Source organism: Xenopus laevis, chromosome 1L (genome assembly GCF_017654675.1).
Source record: "Xenopus laevis strain J_2021 chromosome 1L, Xenopus_laevis_v10.1, whole genome shotgun sequence".
In the NCBI taxonomy this organism is placed as follows: Eukaryota; Metazoa; Chordata; class Amphibia; order Anura; family Pipidae; genus Xenopus; species Xenopus laevis.
The window spans coordinates 101,077,674-101,093,266 of NC_054371.1; the positions used below are offsets into that span (position 1 = coordinate 101,077,674).

The window sequence follows — 15,593 nt, forward strand, 5'->3', positions numbered from 1 at the left end:
AGATACAATCATTTCTTAAATTTCCCATGCGCCAATCCCCATTGCTCTTGTCCCCCTGGAGGGGACAGGGGTGACGAAAGGGAGTGGGCCTGGGGGTGCCCACTATGTAAATCCGGCCCTGCTCTAGAGAAAGAAAAGTATGCAAAACATAAATATGCTACTTTTAGGTGATATGGCTATTCATATTGTAGTTAACCTGCTTGTATGGACATTTTGGTTAAGGGCATTCCTGCTGTTTTGCCATAGTCTTATGATTTCTATTCCTGTTTCCTTCTTCATGTCTAAGCTGAGAGCAATTATGGGGCAGGCCACACCTACCGGCCATGTTGTAATAAATGTACCAGAAATGATTGTTAGGCTCCAATGTCTCCTCCTAGCTGTAATCTCGCACCAGTTCGCTTTTAGCACTCTCTTAATAATGTGTTTACCTATAGTTCAACTACTACATAATAGGTTTAGCCAGAAACGTGTGACTGATCATGTGCACACATATTCTGTATAGTATGATAAGTGGGTCTTATGAGTAGTCTCATAGTTAGCTGTAGTTCAACTACTACATAATATGTGCGCACACATTCTGTATAGTATGTTGTATAGGTCTTATGAGCAGCCACTCCTGAATACAGTGTGCAAACAAAAGGGGTAATTTAGGCAGGGGCAATTTATTTGTATTATTTATTTAGGGGATCATAATTTATTTATATAGCAGCAGCAAGCTGCACAATGCTTTACATTCATTTATAAAAAAAAAAAGGTGTCTAATGATGGCGTCCCACTTACCCAGGGGAGCTTCGCCAATGAGGCGACTTGAGCCTTTCGCCTCAGATGCATTGCCCACTAGGTACCAGGGGCGGCAAAAATGCGGCTCCTGGTAATTTAAGAGCCGAATTTACGGTTTTGAAACCAGAAATTCGGCTCTTCTAGCGCAGAGAGCTCAATTATGCTCTCTGCACTATCGTCCTGGCCCTCTCTGCCGCCCTCATGGACCCCCTCCAGCGCAAAAAGGTAAGCACAGGGGAGGAGGGGCAGCAGCAACTTCAAGCTGACTCAGGCGGCGGAGGGGCCGGATCGTCCCTGCCCTTACCTACCCAGTGCTTACCCTTTTCACATCAGAGTGGGTTGAGGGGGGGGGGAACAACACTTGTGCAGAGAGCACAACTGTGCACATGTCACACATGTCACATCAGAAATGACTACACCCAGAATTAGAAAAGAGCAACTGGATCTGATTTGTGTCAAAGTACAAATGTAATTGTGCAAATTGTAGTACATTGACTTGTCTAACTCCAGGCAGGGGGTGGGCCGTGACCAGGCCCGGATTTGTGGCAAGGCCACATAGGCCCGGGCCTAGGGTGGCAAAAAATAGGGGCAGCATGCCGCCCAGCCGCATTATGGGGACGTGTGCGTCCCCATTCAATTACACCAGCTGCGCCGGCGTTATTCCACCGGCGGGCTGGGAAGGGGAAGTGTAGGCGGGCGCTATAACCGCGCGGCCGCCTGGTCGGACCGCGCGGCCTAGGGGCAGCTGGCAAAGAAATCCGGGGGCGAGCCATGATGCAATGGGGTTTAAGCCGTGATGTCAGGGGTGGGGCAATGCCTTGGCAATTACCTGATAGCCACGTCAGTCATAAGGAATCATGCCCGGTTTTCCTAATTTGGAAAACTGCACAGGCAGTTTTGACCCAGACAGCTCTACAAAAATCCAGGCTGTCTGGGTCAAAACCGGACAGGTTGCAACCCTAGGCACATCTCATCCTGGCAACTGCAATTGCACCTGCATTATGGGGAATGTGATGAATTTTGGTTAAAAACATGCCTATTGCAGTTGTAAATGACCCCTAAAGTCAATGTAGTACAATGTGTAGTCTTGGTGATTAGGGACATTGTATAATTGATACTGAGAAATCTGAACTGCTCAGTTACTTGCCGAGTGGCACTCCAAGTGCATATCATACAATAGTATTTCCTTAGTGTGAGTTCAGATTTTTGCATCAAGACTGTGCTGCTGAACTCCATCTGCCAGTGGTTCACTCATTTGCCTTATAGAGCCACATATAACAGATTAATCCCTATGTGAAACATTCACACATGGGTAGGCTTTGCTCACTCTTAAACTATTTCACTTACTTGACAAAGCTAACCATATTGATAAAATGGAAGTTAAGTTGTAGTTAAACTACAGCTAACTAGTGACTAAGGAACTGTTTATAAGGCCCACACATCATACTATAAAGACTGTGTGTGAGTCCCCATTGTCTGGAGTGGCTGACTAAAGGTGGACATACATGGGCTGATAACAGCTGCAGAAAGATCAAGTAGGGCCCACAAACGCATCAGACCAACATCACCCACTCAAAGTGGGCACACTGGGGCAAGATCTATACAGTCTGTATAGTATGATGAGTAGGACTTATAAGCAGTTTCTTCGTTTACATAACTTCCATTCATCGCTATGGCAGCTTTGTCAAAAGCAGTGAAACAGTTTGTGAGTGAGCAGAACCTAACCATAGGTGTATTTTTACCATATGGATTAATCTGGTATATGTGGCCAGGGCAGCCATCAGGGGGGGACAAGGGGGAGAGTTGTAGGGGGCCCCAAGGGTAAGGGGGGGCCCATCCACGCCACACTTACTTGATTAGCCGGGCCCCCCATCTTTGTGAGAGCTGCTGACTTCGGGAAGGCATCAGTGTTTAACCCTTTGCCTGCCAAGCACGTACGGCATACGTGCTGGCAGGCATAATGCTCAGGCTGCAAAGAACGTACATTGTACATTCTTTAGCAGCTGAGCTCTCTCTCTGCTTCGGCGGCTTTTGCCGCCTCCGCAGAGAGTGGGGAGAGAAGACAGCCCCCTAGGCAAAGAGGCTGGGGGGCTGTCAAGTCGGATCTGCGACTCGATTGTCGCAGATCCGACTTCAAAGTAGCAGACGCATCGCATGGAGCGTCTGCTACTACACTCACCTTCTTCCTGCCTGCAGAGCCGCCCACGCACTTCCTGCTGCTCAACAACTCTGCAGACACACTGCCAGGACTCCTCCAGAGAAGACAGTGATTCTCCTGCTCCAAAAACGGTAAGTGCACGTTTTTTTACACACTTACCTGCACCTACACATACTTACAGTACATTTATACACATACATTTTAGTAAAGATTGGAATTTTTTTAAATTTGTATTTTTATTTTAGCACACTTGGTCCCTTTTGTACAGTTATTTACACTTATTTACATGTATTTGCACACTCAGACAACTTTTATTAGTGCACAAATATGTATACACAAACAGGTGTTTTTTTTTTTTTTACGAATTCATTGTACTGTTATCTTTTGTTTTTTTGCCTATAAACGTGTTATTTTGGCAGCGTGACTATTGGATAATCGATTTTGGCCACTGATTACGCTGTCAGAACAATTATTTTGTTATTTCATTGATTTACGCTATTTTTGTGGTTTTATTGAAATTTTATCCCTGCATTGTTGTTCCTTATGTATCTTTAGTATAGTTTTGCTGTTTGGTGCTTTGGTATAGAAAGATAGATTTTACTTCGTTTGATCCGCCAAAATATGTGCTTTCCAAAAATATATGGGTTTCTGGGGGTCTTTTTACAGTTTGGGGGTCTTACGGCACATAACTTACAGTTAGGGTTCTCTTTTCTGCAGCTTAGTTGGCTAGCGTGAAAATTCATAGGCACGTTTTTCATTTGGGGTCCATACACAACACATACTTTGGTAAATCTATGCATTATGGGCATCAAACTATTTATTAGACCTCTGACGTCCATATTTAGAGAGATTTTTCTTTGTACGTAAAACATTGTGTGTGATAAATGCCGCAAACTGCAACATTTTTAGGCGATTTTCAGAAATGTTGTAAAAACCTATATGTTTAGAAAAGCTTTGCAGTTTGGTAGTTTCGTGTAGAAAGACGTTGTTATCTTTGTTGGAATCGGCAGAATGTGTACTTTCCAAAAATATATGGTTTTGGGGGGTCATTGCTGTTAGGAGGGTCTTGAGGCACATAATATGAAGTCAAGGGTCTATGTTCACAGAATGCGAATCGGCAGCAGAGAAAACTCATATTCACTATTTTTATTTGGGGTCCGCACATGCCAGCTGCCTTGGTATATCTATGCATATTGGGCATCAAACTCTTCAGTAGACCCTTGGCATCAATATTTATGGTGTTTTACAATTGTATGTAAGAAATTATGTGAGATAAATGCGGCCAATTGCAATATTTTTAGGCGATTTTCAGAAACGTAAAAACAGTTACTTTTATCGCCAAATTTAGGAAAGGCTTGCGACTTGGTACTTTGGAGTACAAAGACATGCATACCCAATTTGGATTCGCAGGAATGTGTACTTTCCAAAAATATATGGTTTTATGGGGTGAATGCACTTTTTTCTACCTTTGCCCACCCCAAAACAATGTAAATGTGTTGATTTTGCAGTACCTGAAATGACAGACCATTTGGGGGTCCTATATGCCACGTGCTTGGGTACACCTATACATTTTAGGCATCAAACTGTTCAGAGGACCCCAGGCTTTCATATTTGGGGTGATTTCTCTTGATACCTAAAAGTATGTGGGAACTACGATGCTAGAGGGTGGAAATTTTGAGATGATTTTTGGAAATGTCACCAAAATCACTAAATTTAGGAATGGTTTGCGGCTTGGTACTTTGGAGTACAAAGACATCCATACCCGATTTGGATTCGCAGGAATGTGTACTTTCCGAAAATATATGGTTTTATGGGGTGAACTTACTTTTTTCTACCTTTGCCCCCCCAACACGATGTAAATGTGTTGATTTTGCAGTACCTGAAATGACAGACCATATGGGGGTCACCGTTTTGGGGCCCCTATATGCCACGTGCTTGGGTACACCTATACATATTGGGCATCAAACTGTTCAGAGGAACCTAGGCTTTCATATTTGGGGTGATTTCTCTTGATACCTAAAAGTATGTGGGACATACAATGCTGCAGGATGGAAATTTTGAGGTGATTTTTGGAAATGTCACCAAAATCACCAAATTTAGGAATGATTTGCAGCTTGGTACTTTGGAGTACCAAGCTTTGGATTTGTGGGAATGTGTACTTTCCGAAAATATATGGTATCCTGGGGTGAACTTACTTTTTTCTACCTTTGCCCCCCCCAAAACGATGTAAATGTGTTGATTTTGCAGTACCTGAAATGACAGACCATATGGGGGTCTTCCTTTTGGGGCCCCTATATGCCACGTGCTTGGGTACACCTATACATATTGGGCATCAAAATGTTCAGAGGACCCTAGGCTTTCATATTTGGGGTGATTTCTCTTTATACCTACAAGTATGTGGTAATACGATGCTGCAGGTTGGAAAATTTGAGGTGATTTTTGGAAATGTCACCAAAATTGCAGAACTTAGGAACATTTTGCAGCTTGGTGCTTTGGAGTAGAAAGACATGCATACCCAATTTGGATTCGTGAGAATGTGTACTTTCCGAAAATATATGGTTTTCTGGGGTGAACGCACTTTTTTCTACCTTTGCTGCCCCCAAAACAATGTAAATGTGTTGATTTTGCAGCACCTGAAATGACAGACCATATGGGGGGTCTTCCTTTTGGGGCCCCTATATGCCACATGCTTGGGTACACCTATACATATTGGGCATCAAACTGTTCAGAGGACCCTAGGCTTTCATATTTGGGGTGATTTCTCTTGATACCTAAAAGTATGTGGGAAATACGATGCTGCAGGGTGGAAAATTTGAGGTGATTTTTGGAAATGTCACCAAAATCGCCAAATTTAGGAACGTTTTGCAGCTTGGTGCTTTGGAGTACAAAGACATGCATACCCAATTTAGATTCATGGGAATGTGTACTTTCCGAAAACATATGGTATTCTGGGGTGAACTTACTTTTTTTACCTTTGCCCCCCCCCCAAAAACGATGTAAATGTGTTGATTTTGCAGTACCTGAAATGACAGACCAATTGGGGGGTCTTCATTTTGGGGCCCCTATAGGCCACGTGCTTGGGTACACCTATACATATTGGGCATCAAACTGTTCAGAGGACCCCAGGCTTTTATATTTGGGGTGATTTATTTTGATACTAAATAGTATGTGGGACATACGATGCTGCATGGTGGACGTTTTGAGGTGATCTTTGAAAATGTCCCTAAAATTGCCAAACTTAGGAAAGTTTTGCAGCTTGGTGCTTTGGAGTAGAAAGACATGCATACCCATATTGGATTCGGGGGAATGTGTACTTTCCGAAAATATATGGTTTTCTGGGGTGAACATACTTATTTCTAACTTTGCCCCCCCCCAATCTATGTAAATGTGTTGATTTTGCAGTATCTGGAATTACAGAACTGATAGCTCAAATGGTGTATCTACATTTTAGGGCCCCTATATACCACATGTTTAGGTAAACCGATACATATTGGGCATCAAAGTGTTCAGTGGACCCCAGGCTTTCATATTTGGGGTGTTTTACATTGATACCTAATGATGTGTGGGAGATATCATGCTGTAGAGTGGAAGCTTTGAAATAATTTTTCAAAAAATTCACCAATTTCTATAAAACATTATAACTTTAGGAAACAATTGCAAATTGGTAGTTTGGAGTACAAAGATATATTTACCCATTTTTGTTTCACCAGAATCTGTTCTTTCTAATAATGGGTAGTTTTCTTGGGTAAACCTACTGTTAGTGGAATGTTTGGCCTTGAAATCAGAAGTATGCTGTTTGGGGAGCGGTGCTTTGGAAATTTGGTAGTGTACTGCTTAGATATTTTGATCAATACAAGTGAGAAATCTCCATAAAACTATATATATCTGGTATTGCCGCGTTCAGGAGACATAGACCTTTCCAAATCGGCTGTGTTCTCGTACATAAAATAAATGATGTTTCTCATATATGTGATTGTTCTTTGTGAAACATGATTTTTTTCATTTTTTTAGAATTACACCAAAATTCTTGCATATTTTTAAAGTTCAGGTTGTCCTGAAAAAAACAATATATTGTTTTACTTGGTAAACTAAAAGACCGCCCCAGGAAAGGCCCTTAAAGTGAAAGAGTACAAAATGTCTAAAAACTGCTTGGCAGTAGATGTTCGCATCTAGGACAAAACGGCTGGCAGGGAAGGGTTAATGGGCCCTGGCCACCAATTTTCTTATAATGTGTGTGTGTGTGGGGGGGGGGGGTGGCCACCAATTTTTTTTTCTCATGTGGGGTCCTAGCCACCAATATTTTTTAATGGGGGGGGCTGGCCACAAATGTTTTTTTATGGGGGGCCCTGACCACCAATATCTTTTTATTAACATGTGGGAACCCTAGCCACCAATATTTTTTTTATTTTTTTACTGTGTGGTGGGGGGAGGACCTGTGGATTGGGGAGGGCAGACCTGTAGGTGGGGCTTGCAGTGGGTGCAGCCCAGGGGGCCCAGGAAATTTTGTCATATGGGGCCCTGTGATATATAATGGCAGTCCTGTATGTGGCTCAGTAAGGCAGCTGAGTGACCCACTGGCGGTTGGAGTTCAGCAGCACAGTCTTGTTGCAAAAATCTGAACACACTCGAGGGAAAATACTGTTTTTGTAATTATTTTATTGTATAATATGTGCCTGGGTTGCTACTGGGCAAGGAACTGTGCAGTTCAGATTTGGCAGTATTAGTTGTATGATGTCCCTAATCACCAAGGCTACAAATTATACTACATAGACTTTAGGGGTCATTAATGATCCCAATCGCCATGTTTTTTTTAACCAGAATGCAGAACATTCCCTATAATGCAGGTGCAATTGCAGTTGCCAGGGTGAGATACAATTGCATCTGATACAATTGCATCCAATGCACTACAATTTACACAATTATATTTGTGCTTTGGCACAAATCAGACCCAATTGCTCTGTTCTAATTCTGGGTGTCGTCATTTCTGGTGTGACATGCGTGTGACATGTGCACAGTTGTGCTCTCTGCACTAGTGTTGTTCCCCCTCCATGACCCACTTTGAAGTTAAAAGGGGTAAGCACTGGGTAGGTAAGGGGGCGGTATCATAAGCCCCCTGTTAGTTATAAATGAATGTAAAGCAATATGCAGCTTGTTGCTATATAAATAAATTATACAAATAAATTGCCCCTGCCTAAATGACCCCTTTTGTTTGCACACAGTATTCAGGAGTGGCTGCTCATAAGACCTTTACATCATACTATACAGAATGTGTGTCCACATGATCGGTCCCACATCTGTGGCTAAACCTATTATGTAGTAGTTGAACTACAGTTAACTTTGAGACTACTCATAAGAGCTACACATCATACCTACCCAGTGCTTACCCCTTTTTACTTCAGAGTGGGTCATGGAGGGGGAACAACACTAGTGCAGAGAGCACAACTGTGCACATGTGACACGCATGTCACACCAGAAATGACGACACCCAGAATTAGTGTGCACAGAATGTGTGTGCACATGATATAGCTAAGCTCATTATTAAGAGAGTGCTAAATGCTAACTGGTTCAAGATTACAGCTAGGAGGAGACATTGGAGCCTAACAGTCATTTCTGGTACATGTATTACAACATGGCAGGTAGGTGTGGCCTGCCCCATAATTGCTCTCAGCTTAGACAGGAAGAGGGAAACAGGAATATGAATCATAAGAAAATGGCAAAAACAGCAGGAATGCCCTTAACTAAAATGTCCACACAAGCAGGTTACTACAGTAAGAATTGCCATAGCACCTAAAAGTATCATATTTATGTTTGGCATACTTTTCTTTCTCTAGAATCATTATCAGTGCGGGATTAATATCCTATGCTTTAAGGATGATGCAAACATGTGGAGCAAAACTGGCAATTTATAATCTTGTTTGTTATATGGTAATAAGCTTTGTTCTTATTGGTACAGCATTGATTCACAAACTGAACTTTCTTTTTGTTGAAATAATGAATCCTGCACTATAAAATCTTGCTTTCTGTCATAAATATCTATTTTGTCATTCAAATCTAGCTTGGAATGCACTAGTTAGTTACACTATTATTTATTATGTACAAGTTTTTTTAAGTAATTCATTCTGTAAGTAACTTACGCATAAGTGTGTCTGATACATGGATGTTATACATTTGTGAGACAGATTGATTGTTAAAATGTACAAAATGGAGTTTGTAATATAATGACATCCTTTTAAGCACTAACCAGATTTTGTTTTCATTCTTTAATAGAAATAAGTGTTTTGTATATTTGTTGATCTTTGTATATGGTCACAAATACTTATATACCATGAAAGACATTCATTCTGTGTGCTAGGGATAATTTTGTATACAGAATGTATTTGGGACAAACGGCACCCCATAGGCAGGTTTGATTTTGCCAGACAGATTGAAGTCTGCTTCTGTGAGGTGATGTGGTCCTTGATCCCATTACTCTTTTGTCCACCTTACTAAATGAGCAGATCTTATCATGCATGGCCAGCTTTAGAGGGAGTTTTGTAAATAAGATTGCAATCCTTCATTACTAGAAAGACTGACAGGCTTAATTATAGGAATGTGTCAGTATCACTAAAATGTTCTGCTAATTTTGAGTTAGTAGAGTTTAGAGCAGTATCAGTAACAAAATAAGCAGATGACAGTCTTTATTTGGAGCTGAAAATCTCTAGAATTTTACTCATAAAGCTTAAAGTAAAAATTATTGTGAACCGGTATGATTTGATATGCTTAAACAGAAATGTGGATATACATAACATAGACAAGGTGGAGACTCGTGTTACTGAACATTTATATACAAATTTGAAAATGTAATATTCAACTGTGGTCATGTTAACTTTCTCTCTGTTTTATTTTCAGTTTCCGATACATAATTGATGTGCCTGAAAGATCAGGATGTCTTAGTCTTTGCAAGATTATCAAGTCCTAGACAGTGTTGCATTTTGCACATAATAGATCACTAGAGATTTTCAACATGTGCTATGTGAGTGGATTGAAAGATGATCTCTGCCCTGCACAGGTTGTAGAAGATACCCATATTCCTACCACAGTAGGCTCATGCTTTCGATATATTAATATGTCTGCAGCAATGGAAGGAAAAAAACCCATTACATCTTTATGGTTTTCCACAATATTCTCCATCATTGGCCTCTGCTCCAACCTTTTTGCGTTCTACGTCTTGGTGAATGCATCCAGGAAGACCCGAAGTCGCTCTCGTTCTTCATTTCTTATTTTCCTCTGTGGATTAGTGGTCACAGACTTCATGGGGCTGCTGGTCACCGGGATTATTGTTGTGTCCAATCATGTTACCCAGTTTGATTGGCAAGTGTTCGATCAAAACTGTTATCTCTGCAATTTCTTTGGACTGTCAATGGTTTTTTATGGACAGTGTCCATTAATCCTTGGTGCCGCCATGGCCGCAGAACGTTTCTTTGGTATAAACAAGCCATTTTCACGTTCAGCCACTGTGTCCAAAAAGAGAGCTTGCGGTATTGTAGTCATGGTCTGGTGCTTTGCTTTTTTCCTAGGAATACTTCCTATAATGGGCGTTGGGAGGTATACCCTTCAATATCCAAAATCATGGTGTTTCCTGACTTTGCTACAGGACTCCAAGAACAAATTATTCGGCTTGATATTTTCATTTATTGGAATCTTCTCTGTCAGCCTCTCATTCATCTTGAATACTATCAGTGTTGTGACCCTCTGCAGGGTTTACCATGATCGTGAGTCTGTACAAAGACGTAGAGACAGTGAAGTGGAAATGATGGTCCAGTTGGTGGGAATCATGATAATTGCCAGCCTGTGCTGGCTACCCTTACTGGTATGTTGCTTACGTCACTTTTGTTTGCATAATTTATACAGTATTTACAAACTCTCACAGAATCCAGATGCCTGTGGCAAGAGTATTAAAAAACACACATATGCACATCAATTCTCCAAACTGCAAACTAACAGTGTCACCTGACTCTGGCAATATAATTGGGCAGTTATGATTTTTTGGCACAGGAAGAGAGCTGAGAGTCCTGAAGCTCCCTGATATTGCCTCAATGCTTAGTTGTAAACTAATAGTGTTAGTAATCAATGGGAATATTCTATGGCAGGGGTCTCCAATCTAATTTTTGTATGTGGCACATTGAAATGCAAAAAGTTGAAGAGCAATACAAGCATGCAAAAGGTTCTGGTGATGCCAAATATGGGTTCTGATTGGCTATTGGTAGCACATAAGTTGATTGGCAGCCTACTAGAGGTTCTGTTTGGCAATACAGATATGTTTTAGGCAACCAAAGCTAGAAATTCAAAATAAGCATCTGCTTTGAGGCCACTGGGAGCAACATCCCAGGGGTTGGAGAGCAACATGTTACTCATGTGCCACTGGTTGGGGATCACTGGTCTATGGTATATGGAAGGGGTTATTGAATATAATGATGAATTATATTGATGTGTTACAAATTATTCCCAATTGTTATTATGTCGTCTGTAAAAAAAACATTAAATTCTGTCAGTGACAACTTTTGGTGCAAAAAGGGTACAAGGACAAAGCATATTCACATCAAATGTGGCCAAAGCCTTTTTTGGTTAAATGCTATGGCACAAAGAATATGCTGGTATATGCATATGTAGGTTCTCCCCACCCCATTATTAATGAGGATACATTAAATACACATGTACCCTTGTTGTTAATTAGGAAAGAACCTACATATCAAAGATGATTGTGTGCCTGGTGTAGGGACAGTGATAGCTTAGGGCAGCCCCAATGGAGATATAGCTGCAGGAAAGAGGACCCAGTGAATAGTATGGTAAGAGGGAACATAGTGAATGAGGTCTAAACTTTATGGTGTTAACTGGCCATTTAAAGTATGCAGTTCAATGTATGCAGTTACAATCCCTGTAAAGTGTAATCACACTAGTTTATATAACAAGAGCTTCTGAAAACCAGAACGTGTATCTGTATTTCTGCCAAACATTAGCTCTCTGTTTGGCTTCAGTCAACAGAAATGTTCTTTTTTAAAATAGTCGTTTTAAGAGCAGGATTAGTGAAAGTAACTTCAGTTCATCACTGTTGTTTAGTTTAGAAGACACCCAGATGTAGTAGAAATATAGCTGGCGTAACCAATGAAAAACAAACCAATATGAATAATTATATACAAGAAACCAGTTATGCAAACAACTAAGCATATGTTTATTTACAGGAAAGAAGTAATCTGTGAATTTGTATGGCTACATTGATGTCAAATGCCATTTATAGAGGGTTATGACTAGGGCTACCAAGAAGTGACAAAAGTTTTATTATACTGGCCTAGCACAGTTAAAATAAAGTTTGATTTCTATGAATAATTAAACTGGGAGTCTTTTCCTGTATTTCTACACAACCCACTATTTATTTCAGGACAGTGATTTTTTTTCTATATTCTTTTTTAACTGTGAGATGTACCCATGCCTGTGCATGTGTTCTGCTTGCCCCTTTTTAAAGTATTCTCATATGTTTAGTACTTCTTGAACATGGTGTCACGGCTAAAAGTGAATGTCCATGTATCCAAAACCTGTATAATTCTAGACAGGGCTAGAACTATGGGTAAGTAGAAACAATGGGGGTGGGGGGCTCTAGGCACATGCCTCTACTGTCTGCCTACCCTTAGTTTGGGTAACTGCGGCTGAGTGAAAGTTACATTTTTTATGTAAAAATCAGAACCTATAATTTTTTTTATTAATATTGGAGATAGCCTCCCAAAGAAGGTTTGCATATTTACACATGGCATTAAAAAAAATGCTGCTCAGTTGCTGTCTAATATTACTACTTCCTCACAGGTCTGTTAATAACATAACATGCAAGGCACTATGGAAACTAGATTCTTGTCTGAAAGAATGCACACTATTTTTATGTTTTTTCAGTGGTACATGTAGTCTAAACCAGCAGTACAGAGAATAGCAGGGAACAAACTGATATGCTTTCCAAGGCAGTTATAATTACAAATATCAGGGTTAGTCAACCCCATAATAAAACAAAATTATAAGTAACATTTCAATATACATATATTAAAAATGTTCAGTGCTTTTAAAGTTATTTGTAAAAACAATTTCTGATCAAAGCAACATTTGCTTAACTAATGGTTGTTTCTTTTTAAACAATGTTGCAAATGTTGCTGAGTTCCCCAGCAAAGACAGCTGCTTGTCTTACATTGTTTCAACAGTTTGGACAAACAGACGCTGCTTTCAATAGTAAGAGATATACAAATAACTTTATAACCATTGAATATTTGTAATTAATAAATATTGCAAGGTTGCTTATTATTATGTTTTCTTTTACATAATTGACATTCCATGTAATATTTTTTGGTAATCTATTGAAGAGTTGTTTCGAATTACATTGGATCTCGTTAAGCAACATTTTGTGACAAATTTACTTATGGTCGAATATCAAGGGTTAATTAACCCTCGATATTCGACTGCCGAATGTAAATCCTTCGACTTCGAATATCGAAGTCGAAGGATTTACCGCAAATAGTTCGGTAGAATGATCAAACGAAAAATCGCTCGATTTGAAGGATTTTAATCCATCGATCGAACGATTTTTCTTCGACCAAAAAATTGCCAGGAAGCCTATGGGGACCTTCCCCATAGGCTAACATTGCACCTCAGTAGGTTTTATGTGGAGAAGTAGGATCGAAGTTTTTCTTAAAGAGACAGTACTTCGACTATCGAATGGTCAAATAGTCTAACGATTTTAGTTCGAATCGTTCGATTCGAAGTCGTAGTCGAAGTAGCCAATTCGATGGTCGAAGTAGCCAAAAAAAACATTTGAAATTCAAAGTTTTTTTTATTCTATTCCTTCAATCAAACTAAGTAAATGGGCCCCTTAATTTCTGAATGTATAATGCTTTTAATTCACAATTTATAAAAATGTATTAATTAGCTTAATTATGTTTGCATGCCTTGAATCCAATCTCTCTTTTATTTCTGACTTATCTAACTTTATTCTAAATTATTTTTATTTTTCCTTTGCATTTGTCAAGACATGAGCATCTAGAAGGTAATAATTAGGGGCTTTGGTGGGTGAAGCATTTATAGGAACAGTAACACCAAGAAATGAAAGTGTTTTAAAGTAAAGAAAATATCATATACATATATAGCATTTGTTTTCAAATGGGGTCAGTGACCCCCATTTGAAAGCTGGAAAGAATCAGAAGAATAATAAAATAAACTATAAAAAATAAATAATGAAGACCAATTGGAAAGTTACTTAGAACTGGTCATTCTATAACATACTAAAAGTTATCTTAAAGGTGCATGCCCTTGTGTCTGCTGGAAGGACTTACTGATAAAAAAAACCCATCATACCCTCTATATTTATACATAGTAATCATATATCCCCTTAAGTGCCTCTTCTCTAGTGTAAACAACCCAACTTGGCAGTCTTTTATCATAGCTGAAACTTTCAATACCCTTTTCCAGCCTTCATATTACTATATTTAATTTAATAAAATTCTGTTGAGCACTGGTAGAATTGCCTCCTGGATGGTATTTCACAGTGGCTGGAATTTACAGGCAACACCTTCTTCCAGGACAACCCTCTCCTGCCTGTCTCTACCCACTGAATAGGGCCTGATCTGTACAATGCCACCTGGTGACATCACTGACACACTCCTTTTGCATTATTGCCCAGCCTATTTCATATCATAACCCTGCCCCATATGGTCCTGCCCCCTGCCAATCGCACAGGCCAGTACACTATAGAAGACAGTAATTTAATTAGCATTGTATTAAATACATTTGGCAAATCCATATAGATCACATATTCGGCAACCCCATTCATTCACAGCGGAAAATACTATTATTTATAACAGATAAGTGTGACTTATTGTATGAAATCTAGCAGCTGTGGGCATTTCCAACATGTAAGATTTTTGCAAGAAAGCCACAAACACTTTGAGGCTATTATGTATTGTTCTTCATAAAATTATAGAATATTTTTCTCTTTTCAATTTTTATTTTCCTCCTGTTTTCAAATTTTCATACATACAAGTGTATACAGAGCTGTCAACTCCACAGTTTTCCCCCAGTTTTTGCAGCTGTCAACTTCCACAGTTTTTCCCCAGGAATTGCCCATTTTAGACCACCCATCACCACCCACCCCTATATGGCAATCCCAATGCCATGGTGATTTCTCTGATTTTGGTTAGTCCAAGTTCATGCCTGTTATCACTATACATTTTTGTCCATCCTGGGACCAAACTAGAAATATTAGACAAAATATGCTGTTTTCTACATCTATTGTCTACCTGTTTTTCTAGAGAAAATATACTTTTAATAGCATCCATAATTAAAATAAAACCACAAGTTAATTTGGTGAATGACTAGGGGGCAGATTTGAACGTCTATGGTGAGGCAAATGACTGATGAAATATATGAGTTCCTGATCTCAGTCATTTCTCTGACCTGCTGCACAATTTCCATTAAAAAAAATTGTATTTTTGTTCACTAGTGAGTTTTGAGAACGTTTGCCAGGTTTTTAGAGGGTGAGTTTAATACTGTACCTGGATCAACAGTAGTGCTTGCCAGTTGAATGCCTAGTTAATTTAAATATTTATTGCAAGTAAGGGAAATTAGCAAAATGTTTGGGTAAATTGTA

At 39.7% G+C, this 15,593-nt stretch overlaps 1 protein-coding gene across 1 annotated transcript in view; it reads left to right on the forward strand.

The window, feature by feature from the left end:
- The window catches only part of tbxa2r.L (thromboxane A2 receptor L homeolog), a 54,230-nt gene that overhangs the window by 36,048 nt on the left and 2,589 nt on the right, over window positions 1–15,593 (forward strand). Inside the window, 1 exon segment of the mRNA NM_001093555.1 lies at window positions 9,827–10,787. Coding sequence (NP_001087024.1) covers window positions 10,056–10,787 — 732 coding nt within the window. The 5' untranslated portion in view covers window positions 9,827–10,055.